Source organism: Ambystoma mexicanum, chromosome 9, assembly GCF_040938575.1.
Source record: "Ambystoma mexicanum isolate Mex_15411 chromosome 9, UKY_AmexF1_1, whole genome shotgun sequence".
Classification (NCBI taxonomy): Eukaryota; Metazoa; Chordata; class Amphibia; order Caudata; family Ambystomatidae; genus Ambystoma; species Ambystoma mexicanum.
This window is the reverse complement of record NC_090931.1, coordinates 909,698,163-909,719,408: the sequence shown is the minus strand read 5'-3', so window position 1 is coordinate 909,719,408 and position 21,246 is coordinate 909,698,163. Positions and strand designations below refer to the sequence as shown.

The 21,246-nt window shown below is 45.2% G+C and overlaps 1 protein-coding gene across 15 annotated transcripts in view; it reads left to right on the top strand.

Moving 5' to 3' along the window:
* Positions 1–20,702, top strand: part of PCBP3 (poly(rC) binding protein 3) — a 307,825-nt gene extending 287,123 nt beyond the window's left edge. For 10 of the 15 annotated variants that reach the window (XM_069616057.1, XM_069616061.1, XM_069616060.1 and 7 more), the window contains 2 exons: positions 16,105–16,274; positions 20,282–20,702. In XM_069616057.1, the coding sequence (XP_069472158.1) occupies positions 16,105–16,274; positions 20,282–20,318 (207 nt within the window). In that variant the 3' untranslated portion in view covers positions 20,319–20,702. Of the gene's footprint in view, positions 1–16,104; positions 16,279–20,281 lie in introns of those variants that run through there. The other 5 variants (XR_011274715.1, XR_011274714.1, XM_069616054.1 and 2 more) reach the window with 4 other exon arrangements.
* The last annotated feature ends 544 nt before the right edge of the window (positions 20,703–21,246 follow it).

Below are 21,246 nucleotides of genomic sequence, written 5' to 3'. Positions count from 1 at the left end.
ACTAGATAGTGCAAAGACGGAAGTACAGAAAACAAAAAAGAGAGAGAAGTAGCCAGAAAAACAATTCTTCCCAAGTTGGGTGCAGTCGGATCATCACAAAGCTCACCTTACTTCAACAAAAGAAGGTATATGGTGGATGGCTGAACAGATTCAAGTGCCCTCTATCAAATCTCTACACAGGTTCCACTGAAGAGCGCTTCCAGTCATCTATTAGACCGTGTATTGGGGGAGAGGAAGAGAAAGGAAAAAGGAAAAATGAAAGGTGCTGTTGACAAAATCTCGAAATCTGTTTCTACTCTAAAGAGTAATGGATTCGAAAAATCACTCTGCCTTACCTTAAGTTGATGGCGTTATGTGTAGCTCTAATACGATACTGCACATAGCGAAAATGTTGCCGTGTTGCACCACTTAATCGCGTATGTCTACATGGGTAAAGAAAATATAGATAAATAAATATATGTGGACCGAATCTAATTCAGTGAAACTAAACATGCTTATTAATTAAGCAACAGTAGTATATAGCATGTCGTGACACCTATGTCCTGACTTTAGAGGCACCATCAGTACCGAGCTCAAATCTGAATCAAGGTAGCGGCTACAAAGTCTCGCTTACTGCAGCCTTTAGCACCAAAAATAAACACTTGTGCTCGTGGTAAACAGCTTAAGGTATAGCCATCGGCAAGGTCTTTCGCACAGGCATAAGCAGCCTTTTAGGCAAATTAGCAAGTAACTAACATAAGCACCCTCTAAGCAAAGGGGGGCATGCAATATACAGCCCTCCCCCGTTATGGCTGGCTAACGTATCAACAGACAGGCCATGGGACTGATGTAGTTGTCAGGTTCAAAGCACAAGCTGCTCTAGTGATTACCGTTGCGAAGTCGACATCTCTTCAGCGCGGCCAATAAATTACTGGCGTGTCATCAGGTGAAATGCAGCCCAGTTTCTTGTGAGTCTCGTCGCGTTTGTAAAATTCAGGCAGGCGAAGGATCTGTGCTCCGCTCTCTCGTTTAAATAGGCGTGTCGATAAGTCTCACTTAATTATGGGCAGCTGTAATGGCTATCGCTCCCACGGACGTCTTCATTTCGAGGGATTATGGGACTTGTGGTCCCAATATCGCGTTAAATATCAAACCTTCCCTGGACCAACTTTAAACGGATGGAAACAATAAAGCTCACAAAATCGATCGTATGTTGAAGATTGTGATTAGTTTAAACGGGTATTAACCCAAAAGCCGTCCTACCTTGAATTATAAATATTTACTGACAACTACGCATGATTGCCTTCACAGACACTTTGCTCTACTGAAAAGAACTTAAACCACCAAAAAACCACGGGCACGCGGCCACGAACAAGGCACACAGCCCCAAAAGAAAAGGCACAAGATTTCCATGATATTGCACTGTTCTTTTAAACTAAAAAAATTTCAAAATGTAAGTATACTGGCAAAGGGGCGCAGGGTAACTCATCAAGGTGGTCCCAAGGCAATGAAGGGTTTGAACCCTTTCCCCAATGTTGTAAACATGGGCCGTTAAACGTATCCTGTGGCGGGCTAAAGCGGACATATGTCGACACATCATGCACTAAATCGTTGCATTGAGGCGTAATGCTATCAGCCAACCTAGGTTAACCAATCAAGTCTATCATTCAGGCCTGTAAGGGAACTATTTGTGAGGAAAATCATGCGTTGTTCCTTTTGTAGTAATGTTAATTTATCGCGATTGGTATCACCAGACGGATTGGTTTTCCAAAGGACACTCCACCGTAAGTCCTCTATTTTATGGATAAACTCTACCCAATGGTCTACCAAAGGGGCATTTTGGGTCCTATTCCTGATGCAGCTCTTATGTTCCCCTATTCTTGTTTTGATTTTCCGCTCTGTTTTTCCAATATACAATCGGTTACACGGACACCAAATTGCATAGATGAGCATCATGGAATTACAATTGCTGAAATGTGTTTGCCGCCACGGAGTTTTGAGTCCCAGATTCACTTCTGTGCTTCTAGAGGTAGAGCTGCAACAAGCACAGTGACCGCAAGCTGAATGGCCGGCTAGTTTGGGAAAACCCCATTTCTCAGGGAGTGTACTTTGTTTTATAGTCCTCAAACTCACGTCATTACATGTGATTAGTTCCTTTAGGTTTCGACTTCTTTTGAACGCACCTATAGGTTTTTCAAGTGGTTTTTCCCCAGACTCCAAAATATTCCAATTTTTCAACAGGATCTTTTTAATCTGGTTAGAGAGATGGCTAAAGGTATTGACGAACACCAGTTTTTCATCATCTTTAGTCTTAGCTTTGGTTTTGTATTCCAAGAGCGCTTGCCTATTGTTGTTAAAGGCTCGCTTTTTTGCCAAATGTGTCAATTTAGCTGGATACCCTCTTGCAATTAGTCTTTTGCTTAGGCCCTCTGCTTCTTCTTTAAAGTTAGATGTTGAGGAACTGTTCCTTTTCAAACGCAGAAACTGGCCTAGCGGCAGGTTGTCTTTGACATGCTTAGGATGAAAACTCTCATAGTGTAAAAGGGAGTTTTTATCAGGTTGCTTATGGAACGGTTTAACACTAAGCAACTTGGTATTAGCATTAGATATTATCGTGATATCTAAAAAGTTGAGTTCTTCATTACTTTGACTCATAGTAAACTTCAAAAACCGGTCTTGTACATTAAGCCACTTGTAAAACTCATCTAGTTCTTCTGTAGTCCCATGCCATATAACGAAAATGTCGTCTATATACCTTTTCCAAGTTCTGATCTTATGTCTAAAGGTATTGGCTGATGATAAGATTTTATGGGTTTCAAACTGCTCCATATAGAGGTTCGCCACACTCGGTGCTAAGGTGGCCCCCATTGCCGTACCCTGTATCTGCCTAAAGTACTCACCATTGAAATGGAAATAGCTCTCAGTGCGGGCCATTTCGGCGCACCATAATACAAATGACATAGATACTGCGGATTCAGGGTATTCAGACGAAAGGCGTTCTTCCAGCATTTCTAATGAGGCTTGTTGAGGTATACTCATATACAGAGCCTCAACATCTAGACCCACTAGTAGTTCACAGCTTGGATCGAAAGCTAGATTTTCCACCTCGTTAATCATTTGTATCGTGTCCTGTACGTAAGATTGCATTTTACGTACAAGGGGTTGAAGGAAAAAGTCAGTGAACCTAGAAAGAGGTTCTAAAACTGAATTCACCCCCGACACAATCGGTCTTCCTGGTGGGGGTGATACATTTTTGTGGATCTTGGGCAGTGTGTAAAATTGCGGAGTCTGCGGTTTCACAGCACTCAAGAAATCGGACTCGTTCGTTGTAATCCACCCACGTTCTTTGGCCTTCATAACTTTCAGACGGATCCGTTGTTGTAGTTCTAGCGTGGGGTCACCTGGTAACGGTGTATAGCACTGCAGGTCGAGAAGTTGTCTATAGCATTCTGTTAAATAAGACTCACGATTCTGGAGTACTATTGCGCCCCCCTTATCTGCTTTGCGGATAATGATGGCTTTATTCTCAAATAGATCCCTCGTGGCTTTCTTTTCACGGTTACTGATGTTGTGAAAAGTGGATCTCTTCTTCGCTTGTGACTCAAGATTCTTCAAATCACGCAATACTCTTCTTTCGAAGACCAATGCCTCCGCTGTCCTCTCGCTAGTGGGTACACAAAAATGAGATTTGATGTGAAGTCCTGTGGTTCCACTATCACTTTCAAATTGCTTGTCTTGAAAGTACTGTTTTAAATTAACTTTCCGCATAAATGCAAAGAATTCTTGTCGAAAGAGAAACTCATTGTGCAGGTTCGTAAACACGAACCCCATACCTTTCTCTAACACTGACGTTTCATCGTCTGTGAGTTGGTGGGAGGAGAGGTTCACCACAAGGCCTGCATACTTCTTGTCACTCGTGCCTCTGGTTCCCAGCCCATTTGGCCCAGGTCTAAAAAAGAAGAAGAAGAGGCAGAACCAGGAACTCGCGAGATGTTACTGCCTCTGTTACCGCGAGTCCCGCGATTTCCAGTGTTTCTCCCACGATAGTTATTTCGCCTGTTGCTCTGTCCTCGTTTCTGGCCACCTCGAGTAGTGCTGAGGTCACCATAATTACTTCCATCGCTAGAGCTAAACGAGGTATTTCGAAAGGTAACCCGTTTTTTGTTACCCATTCCTGGTGGATTGGAAGGGTCGTCTGGTTTATAGTCATCAGCTGTGTAATAAAACGCTTTTTCATGTGTGAAATTCTGAATGTCTTTGTTCAATCTCCTAACTCGATCCTTAAGTGTATCCTCCTTGAAAGCATTCATTTCTGCTAGAAGGGACTCTGCTTGTTTTTTATACAGGTCGAGAGGGATTGCTTTTTTGATCTCTTCTTCCAGGGTCGATAGCTCAATCAAGATTTTCTCTGACATTTCATTAGCCGTGTCAATGATCAGAATCATCCAATCCCTTCCACATTTAGTGGCAACATAGCTCCATTGCAGTATAAAGTTTTTATTATCAAGAAAAAGTCGAGGTTCATTTCTAACGACCAAACCCTGCGGTAAAATACCCTTTCTGAGATATTCGAGCATAATGGACCAGTGGAGCTCCGTACGGATCAATCTTTTCTTAATCTGGGAAAGTTCATCCCACTTTGTGATATTTGCTGTTACATCTGCCGTCCCTCCCAATAGTGAGGATTTATTGAGGAGTTCGGTAACGTACTCATCATTGTAGCTTCTGCATCATTCCAACGCCATACTACTACAATGTAGGGAGCAAGGTAGGGTAAGGATAGAAAAGGGAGAAGAGAAGACAAGTGGTCAAAAGAGCCCGGTTTGAAATTGACCAATCCTATAATGAAGTGATCTACCTCACAGCCAAATAGCTGTACTGGAACAGCAAAGTACACAAAAGAGATGGCGGGATTAGACTGTGGACCAAAACACCCCCTATCTTTAGGAACACCCTAAAAAATATAAACTAAAGAATGGTCCACAGTGTAGTATCACGGTGTCGCGTGTCCAACCTCACTGATTAGAAGGCAGGAATAGGGGTAGAGAAAACACAGTATACATATCTCTAAACATTAGTGCTTTGTTATTTTAAGCTCTACACAGTGGGAATTGGACCAGTTATACAATTATCAATTTTATTTAACCTTCAATGGTAAATATACATCATAAAAATGCCAACATGGCATAATTCATCATTTAATACAAAACGAACACAATCCTTAAAAACTTTTGTACATAAAAGGAAGAAAAAAAGACAATAAAGAGAAAGCAAAAAAACACAGAAAAGACCAAATCGCATCAGTGACAATTTAAGTACACCGGGAGAAAAAGAGTGCACATATAATCCTAGGGAACCACAAAATCAGGGATTACAACATAAACATACAAATATTTTATTAAATCAAATTATTACTCCTAAGTCTAACCACAATAATGGGGTTAAAGGAAAATAGCACAACTCAAATAGCTACTAACTTCCACACTACTTCACTCCCATTTAACCCGACATGTTTCATTCCTCACTCATTTCATACACACGCAGTCAAGGGAAATTCATCAGGGGGGTATACTTAGAAGCACGATATGTCTCAATAGGTCGTTTAACGCGGCGGAACTGAAAATACCGCCTCTCAACCTGAATAGTTCAAAGTGAACATTTAATGTTCCACAGCTATTCTGCCAACTACCGTGTTTAAGAACCACGCGAACACTGGCTTTAGCACGGGCATCTGGACCCAAACAGTTTGCAGTTATTTCAAAAGTTAACTGTTATAGCGTCCGATACAAAAACAGTTAGATTCTTGTGGTTGTGGTAGAGTTCGGACTGCCCTCTCGCGAGGAACGGACACGTGACACCTGTGGAAAGACAAGGAGAGAAAAGACCAATCACTATAGTCCCTCATTCTTGAGGCTGTTAAGTTACGAAGTCTCAGGAGCTAACAAGTGCTCCAACCTTGTCAAATTCTAGGGCTGATCAAACTGGGACCGGACTCCTTATGTTAAGAAATATCAAAAAATTCATTATAAAAACCACAAAGAGCGGCAACCTCTCTAAAGGGCCAAATTACTCATAAACCAACACATCATTAGTTGATGTTGGAAAATGCACTAGATAGTGCAAAGACGGAAGTACAGAAAACAAAAAAGAGAGAGAAGTAGCCAGAAAAACAATTCTTCCCAAGTTGGGTGCAGTCGGATCATCACAAAGCTCACCTTACGGTAGTTTGCGCAATACTTCAACAAAAGAAGGTATATGGTGGATGGCTGAACAGATTCAAGTGCCCTCTATCAAATCTCTACACAGGTTCCACTGAAGAGCGCTTCCAGTCATCTATTAGACCGTGTATTGGGGGAGAGGAAGAGAAAGGAAAAAGGAAAAATGAAAGGTGCTGTTGACAAAATCTCGAAATCTGTTTCTACTCTAAAGAGTAATGGATTCGAAAAATCACTCTGCCTTACCTTAAGTTGATGGCGTTATGTGTAGCTCTAATACGATACTGCACATAGTGAAAATGTTGCCGTGTTGCACCACTTAATCGCGTATGTCTACATGGGTAAAGAAAATATAGATAAATAAATATATGTGGACCGAATCTAATTCAGTGAAACTAAACATGCTTATTAATTAAGCAACAGTAGTATATAGCATGTCGTGACACCTATGTCCTGACTTTAGAGGCACCATCAGTACCGAGCTCAAATCTGAATCAAGGTAGCGGCTACAAAGTCTCGGTTACTGCAGCCTTTAGCACCAAAAATAAACTGCTAAATGTTTTGGGCACCTATATCCTATGTATAACAAAATTTGAAAGCATATCAAAATATTCCTTTGTACGATAAGAACATTTACAGCACAACATTTACAGCACAAACAGAAATCCCTGCTTGAGGCAAACTAGAAATAGAAAAAGGGGTGAAGGGAAAACAAACCTCACATCCCTTCATATTGATCATTCAGATGTTCTCCAAAGATGTTTTTCCCAAAGGAAGGAGAATGGAGGTCTTAATTCTCCCATCCGTCTGTCCATGGAGTGCCCCAACACTAGGATCCCAGGGCACACATGCAGAATGTCCACCAGTTCAGTGAGAGCCTCTGGGTGCTGAGGTTGCTCTGTTTAAATGAATCCCTCCTCCTGGCCAAACGGCAGCAGGCTAGATTTGACGTGTCCATGGGTGCCTCATCCCATCAAAGGAGAGCTGTTGCAGTACCTCTTTCTGTAACTCTCACTGTTCCTCCGGACAGGATGTGGCACGTGTTCAGAGATCATGTGTATCCAGACCATGCTAGTCCTTTCTGTTCTGTGGCAGGGAGTCTACAAGTAGAGGGACGGCCGAGCCCTCTTTGGAGAGGTTTTTCTCATGGGATTGTGCTCGTCCTGGCTGAATGGAGGACATCCCCGGAACCCAGTGCTTGAGGCTGTGAGTGTCCGGGTGTGGATGTGCGTTGCAACCACTTCCATGTTCCCCAGATACTCTTCCCAAAGGAGGATGGCAAGGCAACCCACTCATGAACCCGTTCATTGCTTCATGGTGCCCCCACACATCTTCCCACTGGAGATAGGATGAACTTCTGGGAATATTCAGGGATCGCCAGCAAAGCAACGGTGGTCCACGTCTCGCCTGCTAGTGTTTAGCTCATAGGAGCTAAATTACCACCCAGGCTAAACCAGGGCAATGACTCCATTTAATGCAATGGCCACCACTACAGTGATGTTAGCTGCTACAAAATAATCATACAAGTTGCCAGTCAGACTGTGTATATGCAGTCAGGGACGTAATTTCACCACAATGCCAGGGTAGCGGAAGTGATGTCCCCTGACCCATAACCTCGAATGACATCACAGGAAGTGATGTAATTTCAAGCCATCCCCAAGTGACATCACAGGAAGTGATGGCTAACAACCTTTTACCCCTTGACAAAAGAGGAAGTGGCATCCCATAGCATTGTTCCTCAGTACACTAAGAAAAATATGCTGTGCTGGCTATGGGGGTTAGGTTTCTTATTAACATAACACTTATTATTACAGTGCTTAGAAGCAGCAGGGATATTTCATGGCCCACTAGTAAACTTGATAATTGCAGTGCTATATTTTTTTTAAAGGATTCATGAGGTTTATTGGGCAGATATCCTGTATACATCTTTCTTTTTAACTGCATAATTTATTCTACTGCATATTCTGCCACAATTGGATAACTCAGAGAGTTTAAATCATATGATTATTTTCTATTTCTGCTGCAAAATGTGCTGTAAAATGTGCTATTTTCGACCTGGAGATGGGTACAGCTAGCCCCTTTGCGTCACTCAGTGTGGGAATCTCTACCCCATAGCAAAAATCATAAGATGCCACCCATTAATATATGGGCAGTAAGTGAATATATCGTAAAGTGAAATACACACATTTAGTTCAATTGACCTTTCCCTTTAGAAGAAAGTGCACAAGGCACATTAGCATTTGCCTTTCCAAAAACGTTATAAGCACTGGGAAAATAACCCGAGAGAGGAGAATATCCAATAACTATGCTGGTAAAGTATAAAAGGTGCCCACCTTTTAAACCCAACAATTTATTTATTTATTTATTTAACATTTATAAAGCACTCACACAGCCCGCAGGCATCGAGGCGCTGTTACAGGGATTGTTTGTTTTTTCTTAGTTGCGTAATTGTGTTTTTTTTTGTCTTAGTTGCGTATTTATAACGCGCTTAAACACCCAGAGGTTTTTAAGCGCGGACCCGGGGATCGAACCTGTTGTTGCTTCGTGTCGTCTTGCTTCCAAGACGCGCACGCTGCCGCTGAGCTATCCTCCCGGGACAAAATATTAATAAAATATAATAAAATATTCCAAGGAAAACAAAATTCAAACAGGAAACATAGAACGTCCATGCTGGTATGTATAGGCAACCAAAATCAATGAGTTTCTCTGTTAAATAATTAGCCTCCCCCTTTGATAATTTGGAAATATCCGGGTTTTATCCTAATAATGGCTACTGTAATGTGAATGTAAAGGATCAGGCACCCCATTTAAACTGGAACCGCAGCATGGCCCAACAGCACAGCGACTCACTGGCATCTCTCATGTGGAGCTCAGGCACTTCACATGGCACTTCACATGCAAAGCGGACATTCTCAGAGGGCCTTTGGTGCGCTGTTTATGTGAATGGGGCACTGGGCTGACACTGCTACCCCCACTCCATCCCATGCTGTTAGTACCCCATGGCCTGAGGTTAAACTCTATTGTGGTTTTCTAAACTCAGTGCATGGCGCCACCTCAAACCCCCCACCCCCCTGCGTCGGGCATGGTGTGCACATGGATTTCCTCACGTCGCAATTCCAGCTGGAATATCAGCTCAAAACGCTGTCTTGCTCCGGTTATTGCCCCCGCGTGGGAAATTGCCCCGGGACATGTAGTGTGGCACTGCGGAGGGCTGGTATACAGGTTTGGGATGTGTGTTGCATGGCAGGTCTTGTAGCTCATCCAGCACGCGCAGACCTTCGCCTTCTTCTACTAGTTGGTTACCTCTCTCCAGAGCCTCTGCTGCCTGCTGTATCATGAACGCCCTGGCACTGAGCCTCCTCCTGGCACTCTGCGGTGCAGGATGGGCCTTCACTGCATCGGTAAGTCTTGAACGTGACAGGGGCACGCCAAATGTTTCATGTATGAATGTGTGCAATGGGGGCGCACTAGTTCAGTGTGTTTCAGCCTATACATGCAAATGATTATACAATAAATGTAAATACATAGCAGTACCTTTGTAGAGCCATGATTTCACAAGCCATTCCCAGGGTTTACAGGGAAAATATATGTTGAGTCCAACTCCCGAACTGGAGTTCAGTAACGTGGTGTCGAAAGTTACCTCAGGTTGAGCTCAAACATTTACATGCGCACAAATAAGGACCCTATATTAAAACCTTTTGCTGGCACAAGTGATAGGATATTCTCCCCTTATTCAGACCGAATTGCTGCGCACTGTGCACAGTGCACAAAATGAATCATAGATTTGCATTCAGAATTCCTCCCCCTTGGCCCAATTGGGCAGTTACGTAATTGCCCAATTGTGCAAAGCAGATGGTTGAGGGTGGTGTGCTGCACATTTTAAAGCACACCCCACATGTCCAAGTAGGATGCAAGTTGAAAAGCACACGAAAACAATAGAATTCCCTACTGCCTGTTTGGAACAGCTGCAGGAGGGTGCACAATGAATGAGAGGGTCACTTCTGACTCTCTTGTGCATTTATTAAAGTGAGACTGGAGTAATATGTCCTGCATGCATTTCTATCCCTAAAACATGGACAGAAATGCTTTTTCCATTTTTGACATTTCAAAATGTGGTTTCTGAGAGAAAGTCATACACCTGACACTAATGCATGCAGGTGGGCTGGCCAGCAAGTTATTTGCGCTGGTGCACAGCCCCCAAGTAACGAGCTAGCCACAGTTGCTTAAAATCAGGCAATTTAATAAAGGTGCATCCTCTGCACTCTTTCTACTTAAAAAAGTCAGGCCCTATAATATAACAATGCCCAGGCAAGTATCAAAGTGGAAGCGTTCCACAACATTTCACATATACTACAGGTTTACCGAAAATGTACTGTTTACCGATACCGGTAATCCCTTAGCGCCTACCGTGTAACGAGGCCCCATGTGTCCTGGGAGGCGGACGGCACCTGGCTGTCTGCTATTCACAGATTGTGGGGAAACAAGCATGAGCTCATGGTTGCTTAGCAGCCACGAGCTGGAATACTCCAGCGCCCGCCACTGAGGCAGGCATCTCGTGGAAGTTGCGAAGTTGCGTTTAGCAATCTAAGTATGGAGGTCGCAGAGGAGAGGCCAGGGGTAGCCGACGTGACCGCAGAGTTCACGGTGACGACTCCTGGAAACCTCCAAATTATATCCCTGGCTGCCCAGCACAGCCTCCATTTTTGTACAATGAAATGGTTTTTTTGTTACATTTAATTTGGGGTTGCAAGCAAGATCACGTGGGTAGCAACTGTGGCCCCAGGGATCGCAGTTACGAACCCTGGCAACCCCAAATGTGGTCACAGCATGCAGTGATACACCATGTTACTCGGCCATGTCAGTTTCTGCATCAAGGGTCATTGCCTACCTTCTCGTGCTGGCGCCGTTGCATGAATCTGGGCAGTCTCACACTTCCTATGGTAAATCCACATGCTCCTTACTCTCTCTCTGAAACTCGTTGGAATGTGTGTCAGTTCAGGTCGTGCAGGACTACTGTGATGTAAGGACTCGCATTCATGAGAGTGCTTATCTTCCATCTATGACCCTCCTCAGAAATGTGGTGCAAAGGTAAATAAAGCCATAAAAGCATTGCACCTTGCTGTTACGCCCTGCTTCACCCACCCCTTTCCTTTAACATTAGGATGTTATTTAACTTCAGGCATCTGAGTAAGCACATGGGTAAACCAAACGGATCAACGTTATCACACTGCATTCAGAAAAGCTCGAATTACCAAATAGCGAGGCCCACTGATGCATTTTGCAATTCGAGCTGTTCGGAATGTGTGCAATTGTCCCCCGCTTTCCCTTTCATGTATGCGCAGGGCACCCCTAAAACTCCCATACCCAAAAATACGAAACTAGGGGACCGGGGGACACCCCCACAACCCCCGCTCACCTAGTTCGATATTTTCGGATTCAGCATTTTTTACCTATGCCGTATGTGAGAAAAACACGCATTCAGCATTTTTGATCTGCTATTTTGGGTCAATACCCGGGTAAACTGCCATTACCTGCGGCGCTTGGCGCAGACGTGCACCACGGTCGTATACGGTCTTGATTTGTTAACTACATTGAAATGGGGCACTAAGCTACTGATAAACTCTGTCTGGGGAGCTGTGCTTGCCTTCGGTGTGGCCTGTGCCTGAGGCTCTCGTTCTTATTCTTGCTGCCAGACCTGTTCCATCGGCAGTGATTACTGGATACCGAGGCTTGAGACTCATTACTCCATCCTCTTGGGTTGAGCATGTAGTCGTGGGTTGGATTTCTTTATGGTCTGTGTGGACTTGTCACATAAGGCTGGTTTCAAAGGGTCTTCGCTGTGATGGGCCTGAGGCTGTGCCTCACATTGTTCTTTAAGGAGATTAGTGAGGCCCATGTGACCGTGGATGTCCAATTGAGAGTCCCTTCCTGCTAAGGCACTCCATTTTGTCTCCTGCTGAACGAATGTGGCGGGGCTGCTTTGGACAAATAGTGCCCGACAGTGCACGCTTCCTCAATTGATTAATTGCAGGGCTTGTTCCTAATCCTACTCAATCAAAATGCCTCAGAATAAAACCATTCGAAAGCAAAAGCTGCATTAATCTGCGAACCCCGCAGCGCAGCAATCATGGCACATCAAAATCAGCTCCTAAAATGTCCCCCATCGAGCATGATGAACATGGTGTCTCTGACAAGTCTTCCCTAGTCAGTTTCTGTACGAGCTGACATCTGTGGAATGAATGCAGATGGTTCCAGAATTCTGAGCTTCTATACAAAAAAATGTGACCCACATTTGCAAATCAAATTCTGCTTTTTAAAGAACTGCCATTGGTCAAAACTGCCGGTTTCATCGAACTGGTCCTCATTGTTCCACAAACCGATCCACCGTGACCATTTGGGCAGGTCCTTTGGACACTCCTCTCATGTTTTACAGGCCAGCCCAAGCCCTCTCACATTAAAGCAGATGACACATGTGAAGACATGATCCCCTGTGCTGTGATGCTCTATGGGCAATGGTCGAAGTGGGTGGGATCAGTTGGGAGCGGTGCTCCTCTACTTTTTGGTTTTGGCGCTTTGGTGGCATAAGATACCTAATCGCTAAAACATTGGTACTGTAAATGTAAAAAAAAAAGGAGAAAGGGGATTTTGGGAGCAGTGTATGGTGTTGGCCTGGCAACTTGCAGTGCATGGTGAAGAAATGGCCAAAGCACCATTTCGGCCTTCAACCTCTCACTCACGTCTGCCAGCCTGTTGCTGTTGCCGGGGAGCAGTGCACGCTCCGAATTAGGAGAAAAACGACTGCATTTAAGGATATGCCAGTTACTATTTTCATTTGTATGCACCAATTATTTTTTGCAGTTAAACTCCTGTCGGACTATCTTTAAAGACTGCTGCGTAGTGATCTGTTTTCTGCTCTCTGCCAGCAGCGCGCCGGTGCGCATTAGTCCCCCTCCCCTCCCTCCTTCCTGATGTGCCTGGCCCCTTCCTCCCTTCCCGCCCACCACCCTGTTGATTGGCCCGAGTGGCCCAATGTTTGTTGCACCGAGGGTCTAGTGCCCTCGATGCGGCCCGACATAGCTTATACTTCAGCCGCGCCGCGCCCCCCTTCATAGCTAATGGGTCTCTCCAAGCCGCTGTGGTCCTTTTGTTGAGTGTGGGGAGGGATGGACAGGACCACCCCAGCGACTGGGGTTATTCAGAGAGGGGGGACAGTTCTCCAGGTAAGGGCAACAGCCCTGTAGCAGTCCAGACAGTTATGGGATGTAGGACACCTAGCTAAGGATGGTCCGTGTATGGCAGAACCGGATAACTCTCATACAAGTAAGGTGCAAACATCATTGAAAGAGAGGGGGAAGGAAGGAATTGGTAAACATTCACAACAGAAGGGCAAGAAATAAAACAGCAAACCACGGGATAGCAAAACTAAAGTGAAGGCAATCTGATGAAAGCGGCATGGGAAATGATAACAAAATATCAGAACTCAAACTAACACTTATGCAAATTCTGTGCCTTAGATGGTAATTCAAGTGTGATACGTACAGGCTGCACAGCGGGTCAGCGGCTTCGCTCCCAGTGTATTGGCGACGTACACGTATTGAAAGCGGAGGCTAATGAAAGGAAAGGACCCAGTTAGATCTGCTATTATGTCTTAATATTTATGCAGCTTTTCAGGTTCTATAGCGCCGCTGAAGCAAGCACCCAGTGAGCACGTTATTCTGACTGCACTGGGAAGGAGAATGCAATTTATGTGGCACAGGAGCCATGGGGCAGTGCACCCGCACCTTGTATGTTGCCCCCACATCCTTTCAGATTCCAATATGCCCCCCTGCCTTTCTCAAAGTAGTGGCATGGTGATGACCGGTGCCCCATTACCAACCGGTCCCTCCTTCCAGTACCATTCTTGGCGATGCCTGCTGCCCTCTGATAGAAAGTGGGACCGCATGGCATCCGGTTGTCATTAGTCTTGGAATGTTAAAAGTAATGTGAAAAGATGCATGACTAAGGGCATAAAGAAGTAGTTTGGAGAGTTATGTGTTCATTTGCAATGCAGCACACACTCCAGGTCTTGCACAAGGCGCTACCCGCAAATTCGCCTTGGATCCGTCTAGTTCTCTTGATGGCAGACAGGTGAATTACTGCCGGAAAAGGTATTTAATTTAAAGAAGCAGATGGAAATGATACTGAGCAGCTAAAGCCAGATTTGTCTTTCTTTATTATGTGATGATTTTAGATACACAAAACGGTGTTCAAGAGAGGGCAGTGCGCAGGTGTTTTACTGCTTGGAATTAGGAAGCAGCATAAGCTCAGGTCTCCAAGTGCGCAGTTCAAAGGAAGCCTTCAGTCACTTTAAAAGAGAATGTCAACCTCTCCTCTCAGACATAAGCATTCAGACATTGCATTCAGACATAAGCATTCAGACATTGCATTCAGACATAAGCATTCAGACATTGCATTCAGACATAAGCATTCAGACATTGCATTCAGACATTGCATTCAGCGTAACATCATGAGGGCTGCTAGTTTGAGGTATCACCACGCGGGAGCGATTGTAAACGTGATGTCCGAACTCCCTCAAAAAACAGATATTGCACACAAAAGCTGACGCTGGGAAAGTCAGTAACAATGGGTGGGGGGGGCGCAACATGGCGATAAGACTGCTCAGTGGGTTGAGCGCTTACTGCAGCAATGTGTGTGGTGTCAGCAAGTCTCAGGTACACAACCTGGCAAGGACAACTGAGCCTTTCAATTTTCCGAGGTCAATAAATGAGTACTGGCTACAATTGGGATGATAATTGTATGCGAATATGTGCTATGTACAGCACTTGAGATGTTCCCTATCAATATTTGATTCAATCAGCAAGCTTTGTAAGAAGCAACTCAGGCGCCTGGCTTTCCATTTCCCAGCTACAGTTATTTCATGTTGGGTCATTGCTCTATTCTCCCTCCTACTCACTCTCTTGCACACCCACGCCCTTTATCACTTCCTCCTTTAAAACTTTGCACCCTCCACCTTGCACCCTGCTGCCTATAAATGCAAAATGCTAAATGCAAAGAAAAACAGTACACGCCAAAACTATTGGCTTTGCCAATGCTTGTTTTAATCAAGTTTCACCGTTCCTATATTTTTATTTTAAATAGAAACCGTTCCGGAAGGGTTTCCTTTCAAATTAAAGTGTAGGAAGAAGTTGAAACGTGCACTTCAGTGCACTGAACGTTCCCTTACACAGCAGGCGTATTTATTTGGGGGTTTGTATTGCGCGTGGGAGGGGGCGTGGAGATGGGGTATGTGGGAAGCGGGGGCCAGGCCAGCAGGGAAAGTAGTTCCACTACTTCTTTTCGTACACTTCGACCACTGGCTGTAGGGACCTCCAAAATCCCTGTGTGAGATACACCTTAAGATCTGGCCTGTCGAAAGACCTGTAGGAGCAGCGCAACTCTATGCAACTCTATGCATATACTATAATGAAGGGCAATACTGCATAATGAGTAATATTCTGCAGAGGATAGGCCTGTCTTTTGCGCTGTGAGGTTCCACAAGGACCACAAAGATGTCTGCTAATAACACAATGGTGGCCATAGTCGTCTGTACTGTGATAACATTCAAGAAAGGTACTGTAAGAGCATTGTCGTCTGCACAATGATACCAAGCACAGAAGGTGCTATCAGAGGCCAGTGTCTTCGGTGCTGTGGTAGCATGCAAGGGAGGTACTGTCAGGTGCCATTGTCTTCTGTGCTGTGGTAGCATGCAAGGGAGGTACTGTCAGGTGCCATTGTCTTCTGTGCTGTGATAGCATGCAAGGGAGGTACTGTCAGGTGCCAGTGTCTTCTGTACTGTGATAGCATGCATGCAATGTACTGCCAGAGAGTGGGAGTCTGTTCTCTAAGAAGTTTGCTCCATCCTTTTTTCTAGCTAATAGGCTGCATAATCGGACGCCAAGGGACCAAAATCAATGAAATTCGGCAAATGTCTGGAGCACAAATAAAAATTGCCAGTGCCACGGAAGGCTCAGCAGAGCGCCAGATCACCATCACAGGATCCCCAGCAAACATCAGCCTTGCCCAGTACCTCATCAACGCCAGGTGAGATCCTTTACCTGCACCACACTGCCGGCACTGGCCGACTTCTGTGGTCTACAGCTCATGTACGCTAGGTGGAGCAATGCATGCCCAATACCACATGTACACTTTGGGCATCATTACGAGGATGGCGGTAACCCGCCAGTACTACCAGCGGGTGGCCACTGTTCTCGGAACTCCGGATCCGCCGCCTGACTTCCCAATGCCACCAGGACATTACAAGTCCCGGTGGAGCAGGAAGTCAGGCAGCGGATTTGCTAAGTCCCCCACAGGAATGAGGACTCGGAAGAACCGGCACCATTGCTAACAGTGGCAGTGCTTCCATGACAACTCTGCTTTCAGGGGCCGTGGCACCCAGCAGGTCAGACGTTGCTACCGGCGCCCTTATTCCTGAACCAGCAGACTTTTAATGAGTCCATTTGTGATCACACTGGGTAAGCTTCCTCGCGCATCCTAAGTAAGAGACATGCACAATATTGCATGCACTATAGTTGAGAAACACCTGCAACAACTCATAAACACCAGCTCATCTGATAAACATGAACGCTCAGGCAATGGGGGGACGGCAGGGGGACCCATGCCTAATCTCCTGCTCGCTAGATGAGCTCTGTCATGCACTCTAGGTGCAATACATGCAAATATCCTAGGAACCATGGGAAAGCTGCCTTGTGCACACCAGGGGACATGCATGCCTAACATCACATGCACACCACTCACACTCCCTCTTCTCCATCAGTTGAAATGCATGCCCCACAACTCATGCGCATGCGGTCAGAGGTATGCACAATGCCTCACGCACTTCATGTACTTTCGGTGCAGACATGACAGCACCTCTTGCACACTAGCAAGGAGACATACCTAAAAACCCATGAATGTGAGGTTTATGCCCGACAGCCCAGGCACTTTAGATGTGAGGCCTACCTAGGATCCTATGCACTCAAGCATACTAAAATGTCATGCACACTAGATGAGTTCCATCATGCTTACTAACTGACAGGCATGTCAACAGCCCATGCACTTCATATGTGAGACATAGCTATGATGTTGTACACACACGTTGAGTAGCATACCTAAATGTCATGCACACTAGATGAGTTCCAGCATGCTTACTAACTGACAGGCATGTCCAACAGCCCATGCACTTCATATGTGAGACATAGCTATGATGTTGTACACACACGTTGAGTAGCATACCTAAATGTCATGCACACTAGATGAGTTCCATCATGCTTACTAACTGACAGGCATGTCCAACAGCCCATGCACTTCATATGTGAGACATAGCTATGATGTTGTACACACACGTTGAGTAGCATACCTAAATGTCATGCACACTAGATGAGTTCCAGCATGCTTACTAACTGACAGGCATGTCCAACAGCCCATGCACTTCATATGTGAGACATAGCTATGATGTTGTACACACACGTTGAGTAGCATACCTAAATGTCATGCACACTAGATGAGTTCCAGCATGCTTACTAACTGACAGGCATGTCCAACAGCCCATGCACTTCATATGTGAGACATAGCTATGATGTTGTACACACACGTTGAGTAGCATACCTAAATGTCATGCACACTAGATGAGTTCCAGCATGCTTACTAACTGACAGGCATGTCCAACAGCCCATGCACTTCATATGTGAGACATAGCTATGATGTTGTACACACACGTTGAGTAGCATACCTAAATGTCATGCACACTAGATGAGTTCCATCATGCTTACTAACTGACCGACATGTCCAACGGCCCATGCACGATAGATGTGAGACATAGCTATGATGTTGTACACACAAGTTGAGTAGCATACCTAAATGTCATGCACACTAGATGAGTTCCAGCATGCTTACTAACTGACAGGCATGTCCAACAGCCCATGCACTTCATATGTGAGACATAGCTATGATGTTGTACACACACGTTGAGTAGCATACCTAAATGTCATGCACACTAGATGAGTTCCAGCATGCTTACTAACTGACAGGCATGTCCAACAGCCCATGCACTTCATATGTGAGACATAGCAATGATGTTGTACACACACGTTGAGTAGCATACCTAAATGTCATGCACACTAGATGAGTTCCAGCATGCTTACTAACTGACAGGCATGTCCAACAGCCCATGCACTTCATATGTGAGACATAGCTATGATGTTGTACACACACGTTGAGTAGCATACCTAAATGTCATGCACACTAGATGAGTTCCATCATGCTTACTAACTGACAGACATGTCTAACGGCCCATGCACGATAGATGTGAGACATAGCTATGATGTTGTGCACACAAGTTGAGTAGCATACCTAAATGTCATGCACACTAGATGAGTTCCATCATGCTTACTAACTGACAGGCATGTCCAACAGCCCATGCACTTCATATGTGAGACATAGCTATGATGTTGTACACACAAGTTGAGTAGCATACCTAAATGTCATGCACACTAGATGAGTTCCATCATGCTTACTAACTGACAGGCATGTCCAACAGCCCATGCACTTCATATGTGAGACATAGCTATGATGTTGTACACACACGTTGAGTAGCATACCTAAATGTCATGCACACTAGATGAGTTCCAGCATGCTTACTAACTGACAGGCATGTCCAACAGCCCATGCACTTCATATGTGAGACATAGCTATGATGTTGTACACACAAGTTGAGTAGCATACCTAAATGTCATGCACACTAGATGAGTTCCATCATGCTTACTAACTGACAGGCATGTCCAACGGCCCATGCACGATAGATGTGAGGCCTACCTAGGATCCCATGCACTCAAGCATACTCAAACAGCATACACACTAGATGAGTTCCATTATGCTTACCAATTGATAGATATGTCCAGCCGTCCATGCACGCGTGAGACCTACCTAGGATCCTGCACTCTCACAGTGAGTATCGGACCTAAAGTCTCATAAACGAGCTGAGCTCCATTGTACTTTCTAATTGACAGAGGTGCTCAACACTGCATGCGCCCCAGCATGCAATGCTCATGCGATGCAAAGAACACAGATATCATTGGCAAGACTTTGCAGGGCAGGGTCCATGTTGAAAGTGAAAGTGCAGTTGCTGCACAGCTCAGTTGGTATCGGGCAGACCAGAGCCAGGTGTCACGAGCGATGAAGGCTTGGGCGAGGAATGCCACTGTGTGGTCACTAGCAGGTGTAAGGTGCTGTTTCCGCTGATGTGGGCTGGTAGTAATGCGTGCAGTGACCAGTGTAGTGCAGGCCTGGCCTCTGGTAATGGGTTTCTTGTATCCCCCTAAGGAATGCGTGATGCCCACCCAACAGAGAGCAACCTGAATGCAGGAGTGGAGGTTGGAATTAGACGTGGGCGCATACTCTGGTGCTGGTGGGAGGGATTTTATGAAAGAGATGTGCTACGTGCATGATGCTGTCCTGCTGATGTGCATTCGAAGCGTGCACTGTGGCGATCCCAGCCCCTGCAGAGAGTTTTACCTTATGTTAATGCACAGGACAATTGTTGATGCGTGTGTTGGGAGAGTGAGATGGGAGAGTGAGATGACTCGGGGGCTGAATGTGTCATGGGAGTGTAATCACACAGCTGTTGCAAATCAAAACAGCTTCTTCGTGCACCACTGGCGAAATACAGTGCACCGTGTAGTGCACAAAAGGAGGTCTAATGCCTAATGCTGCATGAATAGCAAGTGCCGCGCCTGACCACTACCTCTTTCGCCTCAGATGATCTCCTGAGCAGTGCCTCATTACTCATGTACCAGGGTCATGCTCAGTAGTCCATCCACAGGTGATGCTCATGAGGTTCTGTTTGGAGGAACGCCGAATCAGCATCTCGTGGCCTGGAATTCGAGCCATTCTTTGTTGAGGACGTTGTGTCGCATAAAGAGGAAGTTGTTCTTGTCATACTGTGTCCCCAAAACTTGTGTTCTGAATGCAGTTATTAGACTTTCCTTCGTAACCCTGTGTTTTTCTCATCTCATTCTTTCCCCTTCTCTTCCTTGCTGTCTCTTCTGTTGTAGGCTGACGTCCGAGGTCACTGGAATGGGCTCTCTCTAATTTCCTGCCATCATCCTGCACTCTGCATCACCTGACCCGCTCCAGCTAATGGCACTTAACCGGGCTTGTCCCTTCTTGATCTGACCACCCCAGCTCCAATCTTCAAAAAGCTCCTTGCCGTTACTATATCAGAGAAATATATAAATATAAATATACCAGAAGATTGTTGGCTACTTGAACCCGCTCTTGCTCCCCGCTCGCTCCCAGGTGATCGTCCATGCTCCAGACATTTCCTGCGTTATCCTTGCGATGTTCCCGCAAACAGTGGATTGTTATTGGTGAGATTTCCAGAGGAAGTCGGTCTCTGTTGTGTCAAACTAGCATAGCTATTTTATTATTTATGTATATTCTGTTGTGTATTAAATAAATATATTATTGACTTCACTTTGCTGGAGAACATGCTCTCTTATTTCTTGACAAAAGTTCAGTTTGTTGTATGTGTGATGCATGCAGCGGTGCGGGAGATCCTCCATCCGTGCACATGCTGTTGGATCTCCAACCTCCTGCAACCTGCACCAGCCCCCCTGGAGAAATAGAAATGGGGTGCAAGGCTATGTCCTTCTTCTCTTCACCTGTCTTGCTGCCTCGACTCTGTTCACAAGACTTAAGAGTCTAAAGAGATTGCCACACCCCAACCCAGCGCTCCATCACTCGGGGTGTCTTTAGCTGTCCATGTGGTTGCTGTAGGCGGAGAATTGAAGTAGGAGGGTCTACTATGAGGTAATGGAGATGTCACTCTCTGGGCTGTACCTCCACTTCCAAAGAATACTGCAGCATATTTGGTGCACACACATACCATACACACACACACGTGCACACACACAAACAACGATATGGACACACATATACACACACACACACACACACGTGCACACACAAGGATATGGACACACATATACATACACACACACAAACACACACGAACACA